This window comes from Lethenteron reissneri, chromosome 63 (assembly GCF_015708825.2).
Source record: "Lethenteron reissneri isolate LAM-NWPU_2019-01 chromosome 63, ASM1570882v1, whole genome shotgun sequence".
NCBI lineage: Eukaryota > Metazoa > Chordata > Hyperoartia > Petromyzontiformes > Petromyzontidae > Lethenteron > Lethenteron reissneri.
In genome coordinates, this window is record NC_083841.1 from 2998465 (window position 1) to 3015645 (window position 17181).

General features: G+C 51.2%; 1 protein-coding gene across 1 annotated transcript in view; it reads left to right on the forward strand.

Annotated features, from left to right (window-relative positions):
- The first annotated feature begins 11395 nt into the window (after positions 1–11395).
- Positions 11396–17181, forward strand: part of DNAH9 (dynein axonemal heavy chain 9) — a 97566-nt gene continuing 91780 nt past the window's right edge. The window contains exons 1-2 of the mRNA XM_061577056.1: positions 11396–11537; positions 15327–15814. Coding sequence (XP_061433040.1) covers positions 15386–15814 — 429 coding nt within the window. The 5' untranslated portion in view covers positions 11396–11537; positions 15327–15385. The remainder of the gene's footprint in view (positions 11538–15326; positions 15815–17181) is intronic.

A 17181-nucleotide genomic window follows, 5' to 3' on the forward strand; every position in this document is an offset into this window, starting at 1 on the left:
AGCTCAACGAAACGGCGGCTTATGATGATGATCATCATCATCGTGTGGAAATTGATAGCAGCAAGCAAAGACTCTGAACGCGTGACGTCGATTCTAAATGTGGAGGGAAAAAAACCGGAGGACCCGGAGAAAAATCCACGCGACCACGGAGAGAGAGAGAGAGACACCGCAAACTCCAAATATACAGCAGCAGCAGGCGTCAGGGTCGGGATTAAAACCCATACGCGAACCCACAACTTCCTCCAGTAAACCAGGCAAAAGGCAGACATCTCACTTCGCCGTGGCCGGGAAACAAACTCGGGGTGGTGGTGCTTCTGGTGGTGGGAGGGGGGTCAGAATCAGAATCCTAAATATTTCTACAGACTGAAGGAATCCGATGAGCTACAAAGCCCCGTGCTTTTTCTCCCCACACAGATGTGGGTCGTGACCGCCGCCTCTCCCCAGCGGCGCCGGTTATCATCCAGCGAAACCTCCCTCCCCACCACCACCACCATCACCCACCCACCCACCACCCACCCACCATCTCCCGCAACAATCGGCACGCGCGTGGCCTCGCAACGCGATCCCCCACCACCCCCCAACCACCACCACCACGACCACGACTCCGTATCTCGAGACTCACGAGTGCGTGAAGGAGGAGGAGGCAGAAGACGCGTCCACCGTCGAATCCGCGAGTATTCTGAGCTGTGCTGGGCTGGCCATCGCTGCGCTCACCACACCATAGCAGTGGGCAGGCCGGGCGCGCACTCACTCACTCGCTCCCTCGCTCGCCCACACAGCGAACACCGATGAACCTGACCAAACTAATCTCTCTCTTCTCGATCACCGCGCGTAATCGCAACCGCGTGCAGCAGCAGCAGCAGTCCCGTCGGATGAACGCGCAGCGCACAGCTCTGGTGTCAGTCTGTCGTTCCCCCTCCTACCCGAGCGGGCGAGCCAGCCCAATGCTCCTGCGTGGATTTCCGCCCATTCGTAAGCTCCCCTTATTTTGGTTGACAAGGGGTAAGTGTGTGTGTGTGTGGGGAGGGGGGGGGGCATCTTAATATTATTTTTTTTCCCGTAAAAAAAAAAAACCCTCCCACCAACAATCCCCAAGCCCCACTTCCCCCCCGTACTTACTGGGCGTCCAAATAGTCGTCCGACTTCCTTCCTAAGCTCAGGCGTAGGCGGGCCGAGCCCGCGGGAGGCAGAGCCAGGACGATGCTGCCCAGGAGCGACGTGCCGCCGTTCCGAACGCCGCGCGAGCCGGCGTCCTCCGTCAGGACGGTGGCAGCCGTGCGCATGGTCGTGGGGGGTGGCCCCCCACTCCACCACCAACTCCACCCCAACTCCACCCAACCCACTCACTCACTTAACCACTCCACCTGTGCCGCCGCACAGATGACAGGAGATCTGAGCGACGGTTCTCGGACCGTCGGCCTCACGTGCGATGGAGAGCCATTGACGATCGTTCGCTCGGGGTAGCGGTGGTGTTCAGCAGCATATCCCGTTGCGGCTGAATCACCGTGGGATGGCACGCGCGTGGTCGCGTAAAGTGGAATAAGAACTTAACGAAGTTTCGCTGCTCTCAATCGCTTTCGTGGGAGATGGAAGAAAAAATTCCCACGGGCAGTGGCGTCGGCTCGGAGTGGAAATTCTCGCCGGTCCGCTTTGGGCGGCGGCGGCGCGAGCGAGCGACCGCCCGGTTCCTCGGCACGCGGAGAGGCGAGCGGAGGGCCCCAAAGTTCGCGGCCAAAATAATGACAGCTGCAAAAAAAGGGGGCTCGCTGCGGCAGCAGCCCCCCCCCCCCCACACAACCACCCACACCCCCCCCACACCCACCCACCACTACCCCCACAGCTTGTTGTGCCCGCCCCACGCTCATCAGCCCAGTGCCCTGCGCGTCGCCTCGGCTCAGCGTGACCTCTGGAAATTGATAGCAGTCAGCGGCGCGGTTGTGAACGGTGGTGGCAGTGGTGGTGGCGGTGGTGGTGGTGGCGGTGGTGGTGGTGGCGGTGGTGGTGATGGTGGCGGTAGTGGTGGTGGTGGCGGCGGTGGTGGTGATGGTGGCGGTGGTGGTGGCGGTGGTGATGGTGGTGGCGGCGGTGGTGGCTGTTTTCTGCATTACGGAGTTCGCGTTTTGTCAACCGGAATGTAATGACGACGGCAACAGCAGCGAGAGCAAAAAAACAAACGTCGCTCGGAACGAGATCCGCTGAGCAGCGGCATGCAGGGCTGTTGGTCGTCCGTTTTTAATCGCGACGGGACGGTGAGAGAAGAGGGGACGGGGAGAGAAAGAGAGGAGGGAGAGATCTGGCGAGAGCGGTCAGGAGGGGAGTGAGGGGGGGGGAGACGGAGAGGGAGGGTCGGGCGAGGGAGCAGGGGGTGGTGGATCGTGCAATGTGGAGATCCAGAGATTCCAACGAGGGATCAGTTCACCCCCCACACCATACCAACCCCATCACCCCCCCCCACACTGTCAACCCGACTCACTGCACTCTCCCTCCACCACCACCACCGTCCCCCACCCACCCACCCTCCTACAAAGACAAAGATCCCCCGTATAGCCTGCAACAGACTGTTAGGGCAAGTGCTGTTAGCGAGTTACAGCACCTATGAAGGCCGGCTACGGCACCACGATGGGGGGGTGGGTGGCCAGCACCACGCCCGACCGCCTTTGTCTCCCCAGTGGCGATGTTCACACACCGCACCGGGTACTCATTTGAGGCCGAGTCGACCTAGGGGAGGCCGTGAACGGGAATCGAACTCGGTTCTCTGCTGGGTTCGGAGCGCAGAGTAGCGCTAACCGATATCCCGCCGCTCCCACCACCCCCCCTCCACCCAGTGCTGAATGAGGCTGGTGCCGGGGCCTGTAGCATGATGTCATCAAGGGTCCCTGAATTGAAAAAAACACGTAAATATAAAAACACGTAGTTTTTTACTTGCATAGCAAAGTAATTGCATTTTTCATTTACTATACAGGCCAGATAATACGACAAATCGCTAACCTTAAACACCCGGTCGTTCGTAAAAGTCGAAGGCGGTATAGTACTATAGTAATAGAGCAAGTGCAGAATCACTGAACCGGAATTGATAGCTTGAAAGCATTTAGCGCGGGGCCCTTGAAAGTGCGGGGCCCGTAGCTACTACACGTGTAGCTACTACACGTGCAGCTACTACACATGCAGCTACTACATGTGCGGTAGCTACTACTTGTGTAGCTACTACACATGTAGCTACTACACATGTAGCTACCACATGTGTAGCTACTACACATGCAGCTACTACACATGTAGCTACTACACATACAGCTACTACATGTGTGGTAGCTACTACTTGTGTAGCTACTACACATGTAGCTACTACACATGTAGCTACTACACATGTAGCTACTACACGTGCAGCTACTACATATGTAGCTACTACACATGCAGCTACTACACATGCAGCTACTACATATGTAGCTACTTTTGCTACGAGGATAATAGGGCACTGCCACCAGCGCACCACCACCACCTACCCCCCCCCCACCACCACCTTCCCCCCCCCCCCACCACCACCACCACCGCACCACCACCACCTACAGTCCATCCCTCCCACAAAGTGCCTGGAATACCAAAGTCGTGACCCGCCTGTATACGGGGCACAAACGCACGCTGGAAACGCGCGCGTCACTCATTTGCCCCGCCACTCCGGCCGGCTGACGCCGAGAGGTTAGAGTGGATCGAGGGAGCGAGGCTGTAATGTATTGAACGCATGTTGGACTTCTTTCGTACCGTACGTAAGCCGAAATGCTGATCCGAGGCACGGGGGGAGGAAGGGGCCGTCCATAAATGACGTCACGCGATTTTGGACGATTTTTGACCCCCCCCTTGTCACACGGCGTCACAAAAAGTCAGACCCCCCCTCAAATATGACGTCACAAAGCTCTGCCCCCCCACCCCCAAAATAAAACATGCTTCAAATCGCTTTAAACTATTGTCATTGTAGTGCGTATTTAATGTGGCGCTGCACTCTGATGTTGTAGGAGAAAACATTTATTTAAAAGTCTATTTAATTAAGTAGAACGTGTTGTCTATATTTATTTAAAGTTTCGCATTTTGATGTGACGTCACATTTCTCAAACCCCCCCCCCCCTCGTCACACATCGTCACAATGTCTAACCCCCCCTAGGTGCGTGACGTCATTTATGGACGGCCCCAAAGACAACAAAATAAACAACAACAACAAAAGCAGTTCCAAAGAAATGTGTTTTCCATCTAGGTGATTTAAAAGTGCATAGCTCCCAGCGGTTTACTAATATCGCATGGAAGAGCGTTCCAGACGGCCGCAGAAATCACATCCGAAAGCGCACCACGCGGTGCGGTGACCGTACTTTGTTCGACGGCTTAACCAAAAAGCCACCGCCGCTACTGATGTTTGCTAGCCGCTGCTGCTGCTGCGAGGGTGACCGGCATGAAAGCCTCAACCCCCAAATTAACAACGTTGTGGGAGATGTTGGCTGTCCGTGGCCGCGCTGAGTCACGGAGCGAAGGGGAGCGGACGTGGAGGTGGGTGGGGGGGAAGAGCGCTTCGCACGAGAACGCAGCGAGAGACGCAAATAGCAAGCGGCACGTCGCGAACAATTTGTGGCGTTGCACACAAAGACAAAGATTCCCCCGTGTAGGCTTAACAGGCTGTTGGGGCAAGTGCTGTGAGCGAGTAGCACCTGTGAAGGCCGGAACGGTACAACGAGGGGGTGGGTTTGCCAGCACCACGCCCGACCGCCTTTGTCTCCCCAGTGGCGATGTTTACAACACCGCACCGGGTACTCCTTTGAGGCTGAGTCGACCTAGGGAAGGCCAGGACCGGTTCAGATAATCGTCACTGGTGGTGTTCATTCTAGATTTGAAGCTTTGGTGACTGCAAGGATTCATACTCTTAGGTTGTTTCGGTAAAGTCACGTAGGCAAAAATAATAATAAATAAATAAAAATAATAGAAATAATTATTTTATTTGTATTATTATTTCTATTTTTTTTATCTACGTGACTTTACTGGTGGTCTTGGCCGTGAGCGGGAATCGAACCCGGGTAGCCGGGTTCGTAGCGCAGCGTAGCGCTAACCGCTAGACCACCGCTCCCCACCACACACACGCGCACACAGTAGCAGGGCAGTGGTATAGGCGGGCAGAAGAGTAGGGGGCGGGGGTGTGACCGGGCAGGGCAGTTACCTCCGTAAAATGACGACTGCATTTGTCACCCACTTCTCAGACGTCAACGCAGCATTTGGCTCGTTAGTCAATTGCCCGTGAGTTCATGGCCAAATGGTGCGGACTGTATTTTTGCTCACCACGGCTCTGTTTGAGTGGCTCACGGGGGCTGACACTGTTCAGAGCAATGAGTCGGGACGGCTGCGATGCTGGAGTTTGAAGCTGGGTTTCGGCCGCCCGTGGTTCATGAACAATAACAATCATGCCCTTTGTCTACCCAGCATAGCTTGACTGAGGCTCATAAAAATACACATTTTACTGGTAGAAACCTCCTTGTTACACCAGCCCATAGGGGATTATTGTGTCCGTCGTGCAGGGAGGGGAGGGTGGGGAGGGAGAGGCTGGGTGGGGAGGGGAGGGTGGGGAGGGTGGGGCTGGGAGGGTGGGGAGGGGCTGGGTGGGGAGGGTGGGGAGGGGCTGGGTGGGGAGGGTGGGGCTGGGTGGAAGTGGGAGGGGTGGGGCTGGGTGGGAAGGGGCTGGTCACCCCGTGGTGCCCTTATAAAACTCAACGTTTAACCTACTCACGCCGGCTTGTGCCCGCCCTCACAGTCGGGCATATTTGCGGAATACACCACGCCGCCGTGGGACCCTGGCCATTGACCGAGCAACCCAGCGTTCCTACCAGCTCCCTCCGCAGGAATGTGTTTGGCAGTAGGGAACGTCATTGGGATGTTTGTCCAATTGTATTAATGAAAGTTTGGCTCCATTTCGGCAGCAAACCAGAGTACCCAGAGGGTCTAACACCGAAGGTTCTGTGCGGTGGTGAGATGTTAACGACCTCGCCTGGTATACAAGGAGGTCGTGGGTTCGATGCCAAACCAGACGTCTGTATTTTTGGAGTTTGCATGCTCTCTCCATGGTCGCGTGGAATTTTTCTCTGGGTCCTCTGGGTTTCCCCCTCCACATTTAGTTGTTTTGGCTGCTAAAAATGCCAACACGATGATAAGCCACTTCGTGGAGCAATCATTTGTGATGGACACACAGCTCAGTGGCGGCCTTACTTGGTTGGCTTAAAAAATTGTTACTAAAATAAAATCCACTTGCCGCAATTGCCATCATACTCACCGCCCTGCGGGGTTATCAAGTGTGGCGAGTTACAGTAAATATGAACTTGGCAAGAGGGCAGTCGTTTTACACGATACGAAATAAAAACGTGAGCTCGATTGACGTGCGGTTGTACACTCTCTGCAGATTATGCAACAGGCGTGGGCCTGAGTGTGGGTGCAGGCCTCATCAAGTAGTAACCTCAGAAGCAACCCTGTGGCATCATCATCATCTTCTTACAGTTAGGTGTTTTCGGTAAAGTCACGTAGGTAAAAATAAAAATGATAATAGAAATAAAATAATAAATCACGACGTTTCGGAGGCAACACAAGTCTCCGTCATCAGATGGGACCGTCACAGCTAAATTTACTGTATCAAGTGAGGAAAAAATCCAAGAGGCAAGCTCTTAAATACAAGTTAAGTGGGAGGGGGCTTATCTGAATGTGAATGGAACAGTGGGGGAGCGGAGCTTGGAGTTGCGGCCGATTGTTGGCTGACAACTAAAAAATACAAAAAAGCAGCACTGTTAAACACTCGGTAAAGTAGAATAGTACCTGTCAAATAATACGGTACAAACATGTGTAGTTAAATCTTTTTCACATAGTTAATAACATCTTTCTAATGATTACTCAGTTTGTACCCATCATCCCGGTTGAAGTGATGTCTGTGTTTGTATATCTGGATGGCCTCGTGCACAAACCTTTCATGGTAGCCAGAAGGTTTGCAGAGCACCTTGGTCTCGGAAAAAACAATATCATGAGAAGCTTCAAATCTAGAATCTTCTTACAGGGCTGCTCGTTGCCACAGGGTGGTGCACTGCTTACTCACCAGGATTTCCAATCGGAGTATCTACATCTAACGATGAAGAAATGAAAGAGGTTGTTTTTTCGTCGTTGTTTTGACTCGACGTGCCCCACCAAGACTGATGCTAACAGCTGTAGAATGTTATTGGGATGCGGAATATGAATGGATTTGTTGTGTTTGTTTAAAATATCAACTCGGAGCAAGCTGAACCCTGCGCCGTATGTCACCGCTGATCAAGGTCAAGAAGCCATCATTGGGCGAAGCTGCTGATGCCAACGCATGGAACTAGATGATGTTTAACGCGGATTTCAGACGCTCTTCAACGCAGCGCTGAGCTGAAACGACGACACCATTATATATACGGGGTGGTATTTCTTGTGATCTCTCATTTACTTGATACAGCTGTCGTGGCTGTGACGGTTCCACCTGAACACGGAGGCTTGTGTTGCTTCCGAAACGTCGTGATTTTTATTTTGTTTTATTTTACTTTTATTAATTTACATTTTTTACCTACGTGACTTTACCGAAAAAACCTAAGAATATGAATCCTTGCAGTCACGAAAGCTTGAAATCTAGATATGATTGAGATTGGTTTTTTTGGGTCAGATCGCATCCTGAGTACAATGTGTATTGTACACCCTCAGCCACCTGACACGGCCAGTTATTTTTTGAAAGTTTACTTTTGTTTTACCAGGTAAGGCTCACTGAGCTATTTAGCTCTTTTTCAGAAGCGGCCTGACCACAAATGATGGCTCAACGAGTTGGCTTATCATCACGTAGGGAATGTATAGCAGCCAAATAGTCTAAATGCACGTTGATTCTAAATGTGGAGGGGAAAATTGGAGTAACCGGAGAGAGAGACACGCAAACTCCAAATATACAGCAGCAGGCGTCAGGGTTGGATCGAACCCACGACCTCCTGGATACCGGGCGAGGTAGTTAACATCTCCTAGCCACCGTGATGATGATGAGAGAGACACGCAAACTCCAAATATACAGCGGGAGGTGTCAGGGTTGGGATCGAACCCACGACCTCCTGGATACCCAGCGAGGTAGTTAACATCTCGCCACCGTGGCACCCTAATGAGGTTAATCAAGTTGTTACGTGCCGAGCAAATGTGGCCAATTTATTACAGCTTCAGCAGCACCATCGGTTTCCAGAAGTGTGAAAACATCCTTCAGTCTTGAGCCTTAAATAGGTGGCGTGATGGCGTGGTCATTTCGCACTTGCACACGTGACATTTTAATTTGTTTGGCCGTGTCAGGTGGTGGAGGGCTCTCAAGGAGATGAACATTTGGTCAGATCATCACGCGGCCTAACCCAAAAAGATCACTTACGAATCAAATGTGGTCGAGCATTTGAGCAAAAGGGAATGTTAAAAGTCATGCAATTTGTCAGCTGCTGTGGAGTTATGCTGGGATAACCGGCTGTGATGTGTGGAATTGGATAATTATGTCTTTTAAAAATTTGGCAGCACAACTTTTTTCTCTTGTATGTAAGGGAAAAAAAATCCACGAGTTATTAATTTGTCAATATCTCAGTTAATCTGCAAATCAGATACATCGCATGCTGATATTCGTGTCTGCTGTACATTAACATTCTTTTTTCTGTGTCACCTTTGATCCCAATCGCAGTTATGGCAACGGGTTACTTATTTATATATAATTCAACTTAACATTTCTTTTTTACAAATTAACAGCACTCGCTTTAATAAACAAAATATTAACGTGCATTGGAAACTAAAGGGATTCCGCGTGTTTCTCACAATCGTGGGTGAGTGCTGCCACCTTCTGGCCTAACCAACTTACTGGCAAAGTTGTCACTAAACTACATTACTGGTAGGAACCTCCTGGTTACACCAGCCCACAGGGGATTATTGTGTCCGTCCGTCGTGCAGGGAGGGGCTGGCTGGGGAGGGGCTGGGTGGGGAGGGGAGGGTGGGTGGGGGGTGGGAGGGGTGGGGCTAGGTGGGGGGGGGCTGGGTGGGGGCTGGGTGGGGAGGGGCTGGTCACTCCGTGGTGCCCTTATAAAACTCAACGTTTAACCTACTCACGCCGGCTTGTGCCTGTCCTCACAGTCGGGCATATTTGCGGAATATACCACGCCGCCGTTGACCCTGGCCATTGACCGAGCAGCCCAACGTTTCTACCAGCTCCCTCCACAGGACTGTGTTGCATAGATACGCGTAGGGAATGGTAGATTTATATTTAAGACAAGACACAGTAGTGCAATTGTGGTCATATGATCAAAACCATGGGCTATAGAATATATCCATACAGACGCATACGAGACTCATTGAGATACAGAGACCCACATATATACACAGGGACCCAATAAAATACATAGCCACTCGTAAGAGACCCATGTAGATACACAAATTACTTCTTTCGCACCGTACGTAGCCAACCGTGCTACACTACAGGCACGCACAAAGACAAAGATCCCCCGTGTAGCCTTAACAGACTGTAGGGGCAAGTGCTGTTTGCGAGCACCTATGAAGGCCGGAACGGTACACGAGGGGGTGGGTGGCCAGCACGACGCCCGACCGCCTTTGTCTCCCTCGTGGCGACGTTTACACACCGCACAAGGTACTCATTTGAGGCTGAGTCGACCTAGGGGAGGCCCAGGACCGGTTCAAATGATCTTCAACTTGTGTTGGCCGTGAGCGGGAATCGAACTCGGGTCGCCAGGTTCGTAGTGCAGCGAAGCGCTAACTGCTACACCACCGCTCCCCATCACACACACACAGACACACACAGATACACTGACACACACAGACACACAGATACACTGACATACACAAACACACAGATACACTGACACACACAGACACACTGACACACAGACAGACATACTGACACACTGACACACACAGACATACTGATACACACAGACACACACACAGACACACCAGACACATACACACTGACTCACTGACACAGAAATACTGACACACAGACGCACACTCTGACACACAGACACACACTGACACACTAACACAGACACACACACTGACTCACTGACACAGAAATAGTGACACACAGACGCACACTCTGACACACAGACACACACTGACACACTAACACACAGACACACTAACACAGACACACGCTGACTCACAGACACATACACACTAACACACAGACACACTAACACACAACAACAACCGCCATTCGCCACTAAGTGGCGTTGACGTCACCACGACGCTTGTGCCAGGCCATGTGCACCTTGAGGCTACCACGTGAAGTGTCGAACGCCCGCTGGCAGGAGGTCACGGGGCAGACCCAGCAGGTGCCACGGGTCGACTGACCGAGATGAGTGGCTGATGCACCACCTGTGCCCCCCACTGTGCCAACTTGCTGTGCTTTAGCCACCCGGCACACAGACGCACACACAGACACACACACAGACACACACACACACAGACACACGCACAGACACACACACAGATACACAGACACACACAGACACACACACAGACACACAGACACACACACAGACACACGCACAGACACACGCACAGACACACACACAGATACACAGACACACACACAGACACACACACAGACACACACACAGACACATACACACACAGACACACGCACAGACACACGCACAGACACACACAGACACACACACACAGACACACACAGACACACGCACAGACACACAGACACACGCACAGACACACACACAGATACACAGACACACACAGACACACGCACAGACACACGCACAGACACACACACAGATACACAGACACACACAGACACACGTGGGTGAGTTCCCTACAGACGCCACCAACCCCCACCACCAAAGCTATTCACCGCGTAACGTTATTCACAGACGACGGTTGGTGGTTGTTGTTCGTGGTTGATGGTTATTGCTGTTGTTGTTGGTGATTGTTGTTGGTTGTTATTAGTGGTGGTTGTTGTTGTTCGTGGTTGATGGTTATTGTTGTTGTTGGTGATTGTTGTTGGTTATTATTAGTTGTGGTTGATGCTGTTGGTTGTTGTTGGTTGTTGGTGGTTATTAGTTGTGGTTGTTGTTGTTCGTGGTTGATGGTTATTATTGTTGTTGGTGATTGTCGTTGGTGGGTTGTTGTAGTAAGTGGTGGTGGTGGTTACTGCTAGTGGTGGCGGTTGGTAGTGGTAGTTGTTAGTTGTTGGTGGTGGTTGGTCGTTGTCGTTGACTGTTGGTGATTGGTGCAAGTTTGTAGGTGGTGGTGGGGGGGGGGTGGTGGGGGGGGAGGTGGTTGCCCGTTGCCATAGCGACTCGCCCGTGAACACAACCCAGTCGCATGCAACAACCCCCACCACGCACAACCCCCTCAGGCCGACCGCCTCTGCTGCCGTTGCCTAGGCCACGGCTGATACAACAACGCTCACTTCAACCACAACCACCACCACCACAACCACCACCACCACTACCACGGCTCCTGCGGAAGAAGTTGTTCAGGTGGGAAGCTGCTTGCTGATGCTGGCTACTCGCTAACAGCACTTGCCCTAACAGTCTGTAAGGCTGTATGGGGGATCTTTGTCTTTGTGTGTGCTACTCGCTAACAGCACTTGCCCTAACAGTCTGTAAGACTGTATGGGGGATCTTTGTCTTTATGTGTGCTACTCGCTAACAGCACTTGCCCCTAGCAGCCTTACAGGCTGTATGGGGGATCTTTGTCTTTGTGTGTGCTACTCGCTAACAGCACTTGCCCTAACAGTCTGTAAGGCTGTATGGGGGATCTTTGTCTTTGTGTGTGCTACTCGCTAACAGCACTTGCCCTAACAGTCTGTAAGGCTGTATGGGGGATCTTTGTCTTTGTGTGTGCTACTCGCTAACAGCACTTGCCCTAACAGTCTGTAAGGCTGTATGGGGGATCTTTGTCTTTGTGTGTGCTACTCGCTAACAGCACTTGCCCTAACAGTCTGTAAGACTGTATGGGGGATCTTTGTCTTTATGTGTGCTACTCGCTAACAGCACTTGCCCCTAGCAGCCTTACAGGCTGTATGGGGGATCTTTGTCTTTGTGTGTGCTACTCGCTCACAGCACTTGCCCTAACAGTCTGTAAGACTGTAGGGGGATCTTTGTCTTTGTGTGCTACTCGCTAACAGCACTTGCCCTAACAGTCTGTAAGGCTGTATGGGGGATCTTTGTCTTTGTGTGCTACTCGCTAACAGCACTTGCCCTAACAGTCTGTAAGGCTGTATGGGGGATCTTTGTCTTTGTGTGTGCTACTCGCTACCAGCACTTGCCCCCACAGTCTAACTAAGACTCTACATCAGCCCTAGCTAAGACTCTACATCAGCCCTAGCTAAGACTCTACATCAGCCCTAGCTAAGACTCTACATCAGCCCTAGCTAGAACTCTACATTAGCCCTAGCTAAGACTCTACATCAGCCCTAGCTAAGACTCTACATTAGCCCTAGCTAAGACTCTACATTAGCCCTAGCTAAGACTCTACATCAGCCCTAACTAAGACTCTACATCAGCCCTAGCTAAGACTCTACATTAGCCCTAGCTAAGACTCTACATCAGCCCTAGCTAAGACTCTACATTAGCCCTAGCTAAGACTCTACATTAGCCCTAGCTAAGACTCTACATCAGCCCTAGCTAAGACTCTACATTAGCCCTAGCTAAGACTCTACATCAGCCCTAGCTAAGACTCTACATTAGCCCTAGCTAGAACTCTACATTAGCCCTAGCTAAGACTCTACATCAGCCCTAGCTAAGACTCTACATTAGCCCTAGCTAAGACTCTACATTAGCCCTAGCTAAGACTCTACATCAGCCCTAGCTAAGCCTCTACATCAGCCCTAGCTAAGACTCTACATCAGCCCTAGCTAAGACTCTACATTAGCCCTAGCTAAGACTCTACATTAGCCCTAGCTAGAACTCTACATTAGCCCTAGCTAAGACTCTACATTAGCCCTAGCTAAGACTCTACATTAGCCCTAGCTAGAACTCTACATTAGCCCTAGCTAAGACTCTACATTAGCCCTAGCTAGAACTCTACATTAGCCCTAGCGAAGACTCTGCATTAGCCCTAAGACTCTACATTAGCCCTAGCTAGAACTCTACATTAGCCCTAGCTAAGACTCTACATCAGCCCTAGCTAAGACTCTACATTAGCCCTAGCTAGAACTCTACATTAGCCCTAGCGAAGACTCTACATTAGCCCTAAGACTCTACATTAGCCCTAGCTAGAACTCTACATTAGCCCTAGCTAAGACTCTACATCAGCCCTAGCTAAGACTCTACATTAGCCCTAGCTAGAACTCTACATTAGCCCTAGCTAGAACTCTACATTAGCCCTAGCTAAGACTCTACATCAGCCCTAGCTAAGACTCTACATCAGCTCTAGCTAAGACTCTACATCAGCCCTAGCTAAGACTCTACATCAGCCCTAGCTAAGACTCTACATCAGCTCTAGCTAAGACTCTACATCAGCTCTAGCTAAGACTCTACATCAGCCCTAGCTAAGACTCTACATCAGCCCTAGCTAAGACTCTACATCAGCTCTAGCTAAGACTCTACATTAGCCCTAGCTAAGACTCTAGCCCTAGCTAAGACTCTACATTAGCCCTAGCTAAGACTCTACATCAGCCCTAGCTAAGACTCTACATCAGCCCTAGCTAAGACTCTACATCAGCCCTAGCTAAGACTCTACATCAGCCCTAGCTAAGACTCTACATTAGCCCTAGCTAAGACTCTACATCAGCCCTAGCTAAGACTCTACATCAGCCCTAGCTAAGACTCTACATCAGCCCTAGCTAAGACTCTACATCAGCCCTAGCTAAGACTCTACATTAGCCCTAGCTAAGACTCTACATTAGCCCTAGCTAAGACTCTACATCAGCCCTAGCTAAGACTCTACATCAGCCCTAGCTAAGACTCTACATCAGCCCTAGCTAAGACTCTACATCAGCCCTAGCTAAGACTCTACATCAGCCCTAGCTAAGACTCTACATTAGCCCCAGCTAAGACTCTACATCAGCCCTAGCTAAGACTCTACATTAGCCCTAGCTAAGACTCTACATCAGCCCTAGCTAAGACTCTACATCAGCCCTAGCTAAGACTCTACATCAGCCCTAGCTAAGACTCTACATCAGCCCTAGCTAAGACTCTACATCAGCCCTAGCTAAGACTCTACATTAGCCCTAGCTAAGACTCTACATCAGCCCTAGCTAAGACTCTACATCAGCCCTAGCTAAGACTCTACATCAGCCCTAGCTAAGACTCTACATTAGCCCTAGCTAAGACTCTACATCAGCCCTAGCTAAGACTCTACATCAGCCCTAGCTAAGACTCTACATCAGCCCTAGCTAAGACTCTACATCAGCCCTAGCTAAGACTCTACATTAGCCCTAGCTAAGACTCTACATCAGCCCTAGCTAAGACTCTACATCAGCCCTAGCTAAGACTCTACATCAGCCCTAGCTAAGACTCTACATCAGCCCTAGCTAAGACTCTACATCAGCCCTAGCTAAGACTCTACATCAGCCCTAGCTAAGACTCTACATCAGCCCTAGCTAAGACTCTACATTAGCCCTAGCTAAGACTCTACATCAGCCCTAGCTAAGACTCTACATCAGCCCTAGCTAAGACTCTACATCAGCCCTAGCTAAGACTCTACATCAGCCCTAGCTAAGACTCTACATTAGCCCTAGCTAAGACTCTACATCAGCCCTAGCTAAGACTCTACATCAGCCCTAGCTAAGACTCTACATCAGCCCTAGCTAAGACTCTACATCAGCCCTAGCTAAGACTCTACATCAGCCCTAGCTAAGACTCTACATCAGCCCTAGCTAAGACTCTACATCAGCCCTAGCTAAGACTCTACATTAGCCATAGCTAAGACTCTACACCAGGGGTGGGCAAACTTTTTCACTCGAGGTCCACAATGGGTTCTAAAATTTGACAGAGGGGCCTGGTCAGGAACAGATGGATGGAGTGTTTGTGTGAACTAATATAAATGAATTACTCAAAGTGCGCCATCTAATTGGGAAATGGGGGCATTATAGGAGGAAGGTAAAATTTAATTTAATAATAATATTTGGACAAGTTCGGCGTGCCGGATTAAAAAGCCCAACGGGTCGTATACGGCCCGCGGGCCGTACTTTGCCATGTCTGCTCTACACTCTACATTAGCGCGCGTGCCAGGCTAGGTGCACCTTGACGCCAGGCACCCTGGAGCGCGTTCGTAAGTCGCACTTTGTTGTTGTTGTTGTTTGTTTGTCAATGTTTTGAAAGACATCAACCGGTCGACAACACCCCCCACCGCCCCGAAACAAGCACGTAAGGCGAGTACGATGGAGGACAGCTCCGGCGACGCCCGCCTGGCCTTCCTCGAGGCGTACACCCTCAAGACGTTCCGCATCAAGGCGGACCGGTGGCAGAAGTGCGTGGCCGTCGAGGACTGCCGGCGTCTCCTGCTCGACTTCCTCGACAACCGAGGAGCCGACCACTCGCCCCTGCTGGTCATCTCGCTCACGCCCGCGGGGCTTCTGCAGCCCTCGTTGGGCTTCCCACCGCCGTCGGGGTCAGCGGCCAAGACGGCTGGGGCCAGCAGCGCGGCGAAAGCGGTCTTTTTCGCCAAGAAGTCGGCGGACACGTCCGGTGGCGGTGGTGGTGGTGGCGGTGGCTTCCCACCCATCTCCGCCGAGACGATCCGCAAGGCGCTGCTGTGCGGAGACCTCAGCTACGCGCCCCTGGAGCAGTTTGCCGCTCTGGTGGAGGAGGTGAGGGGCGAAACGTCGTCCGCTACGTCCGCTCCGCGCGGATCGTTCGGCGTCGATTGTGGTTTTTTTGTGTTACTTGCGGGTTTAGTTTTCGCGTCGCTGTTAACTCCTTTATCAGTAAACATCCCCCTCTACCCACCAATTCAGACCCGGTTGGTCACCCCCCATGCCCCTTTAAACATCGCAACGTTCATCCTGCAAAGTGCCCATCACAAGCGAGAATCACAAATATTATTATTTTTTGCCATATTGAAACGGCTGTAGTACTCCGTATGGATCTAGAAACTGAAGTTCCCTGTACAAGAATGCGGGTAAACCGTGTGGCTTGACAGGTTTGAGTTCGACGGTTAAAGCCCCCCTCCCCATCTCTCTTACCACCCCCCCCCCCCACGGCGTGACACCTTACCCCGTATTCTTGTACAGAGAAATTGACTTTCAGGTCCATACGGAGTGCAGCCGTTTCATGATGGGACTTTGTAGGATTAACGCTGAGATTTGTAGGGGACACGGGGCGACCAATAATGTCTGAATTGGTCTGTAATAAGATAGGCACTGATAAGGGGTTGACAGGTTTGATATACACTACACTATGCACTACGCTACTATACACAATATACTACCATACCGTGTCAACCCACACGGTTTACCCCGTAGTCTTGTACAGGGGAATTGAGCCGTCAGTTCCATACGGCGTACAGCCGTTTCAATACGGGCAAAAAAATAAGAATTGTGTCTATTTGTTTGTGTTTCTCCCTTGTGATGGGACTTTGTAGGATGAACGTTAAGATGTATAAGGGGCACGGGGTGACCAATAAGGTCTGGTTTGGTCTGTAATAAGGTAGGGGCACTGATAAGGGCTTGACAGGTATGCGTAACGAGGGTAAATAACAACAAAAAAGTTAACGAGGTAGTCTGGGGGTGTGGTTATAACTTCCCGAGGGCCTGTCGGTGTTTTTTTTGTTCCACTGAAAGTTGGCGGAGTCCGCTTACTGGTTGCCTTGGACCACCCTCACCGCCGAATTCATTCTGTGGCGGTATTTGGGGAGAGGTCCCCGGGTGAAGGTGGCAGCACCTTGAATGTGCCTATCGCTCCAACGTCACCGCCAGCCGAAAGACGTCCGCGCCTCTGATTAGTACGGTGCGAAAGAAGTTCAACGCGGTACTAACTGGAGAAGCCACTGTAGCTACTCCGAAGCCGCTGGAGATATTAGGAAGCGAATGGAGTTATGCACTTTTAAATCAAGATTGAAAACGAATTTCTTTAGAGCTGCTTTTTGTGTTCCGTTTGTTATCCTTCCCCCCGCACGTCTGAGGAGCACGGTTGGCTACGTATGGTGCGAAAGAAGTTCAACATACGCACACACCAG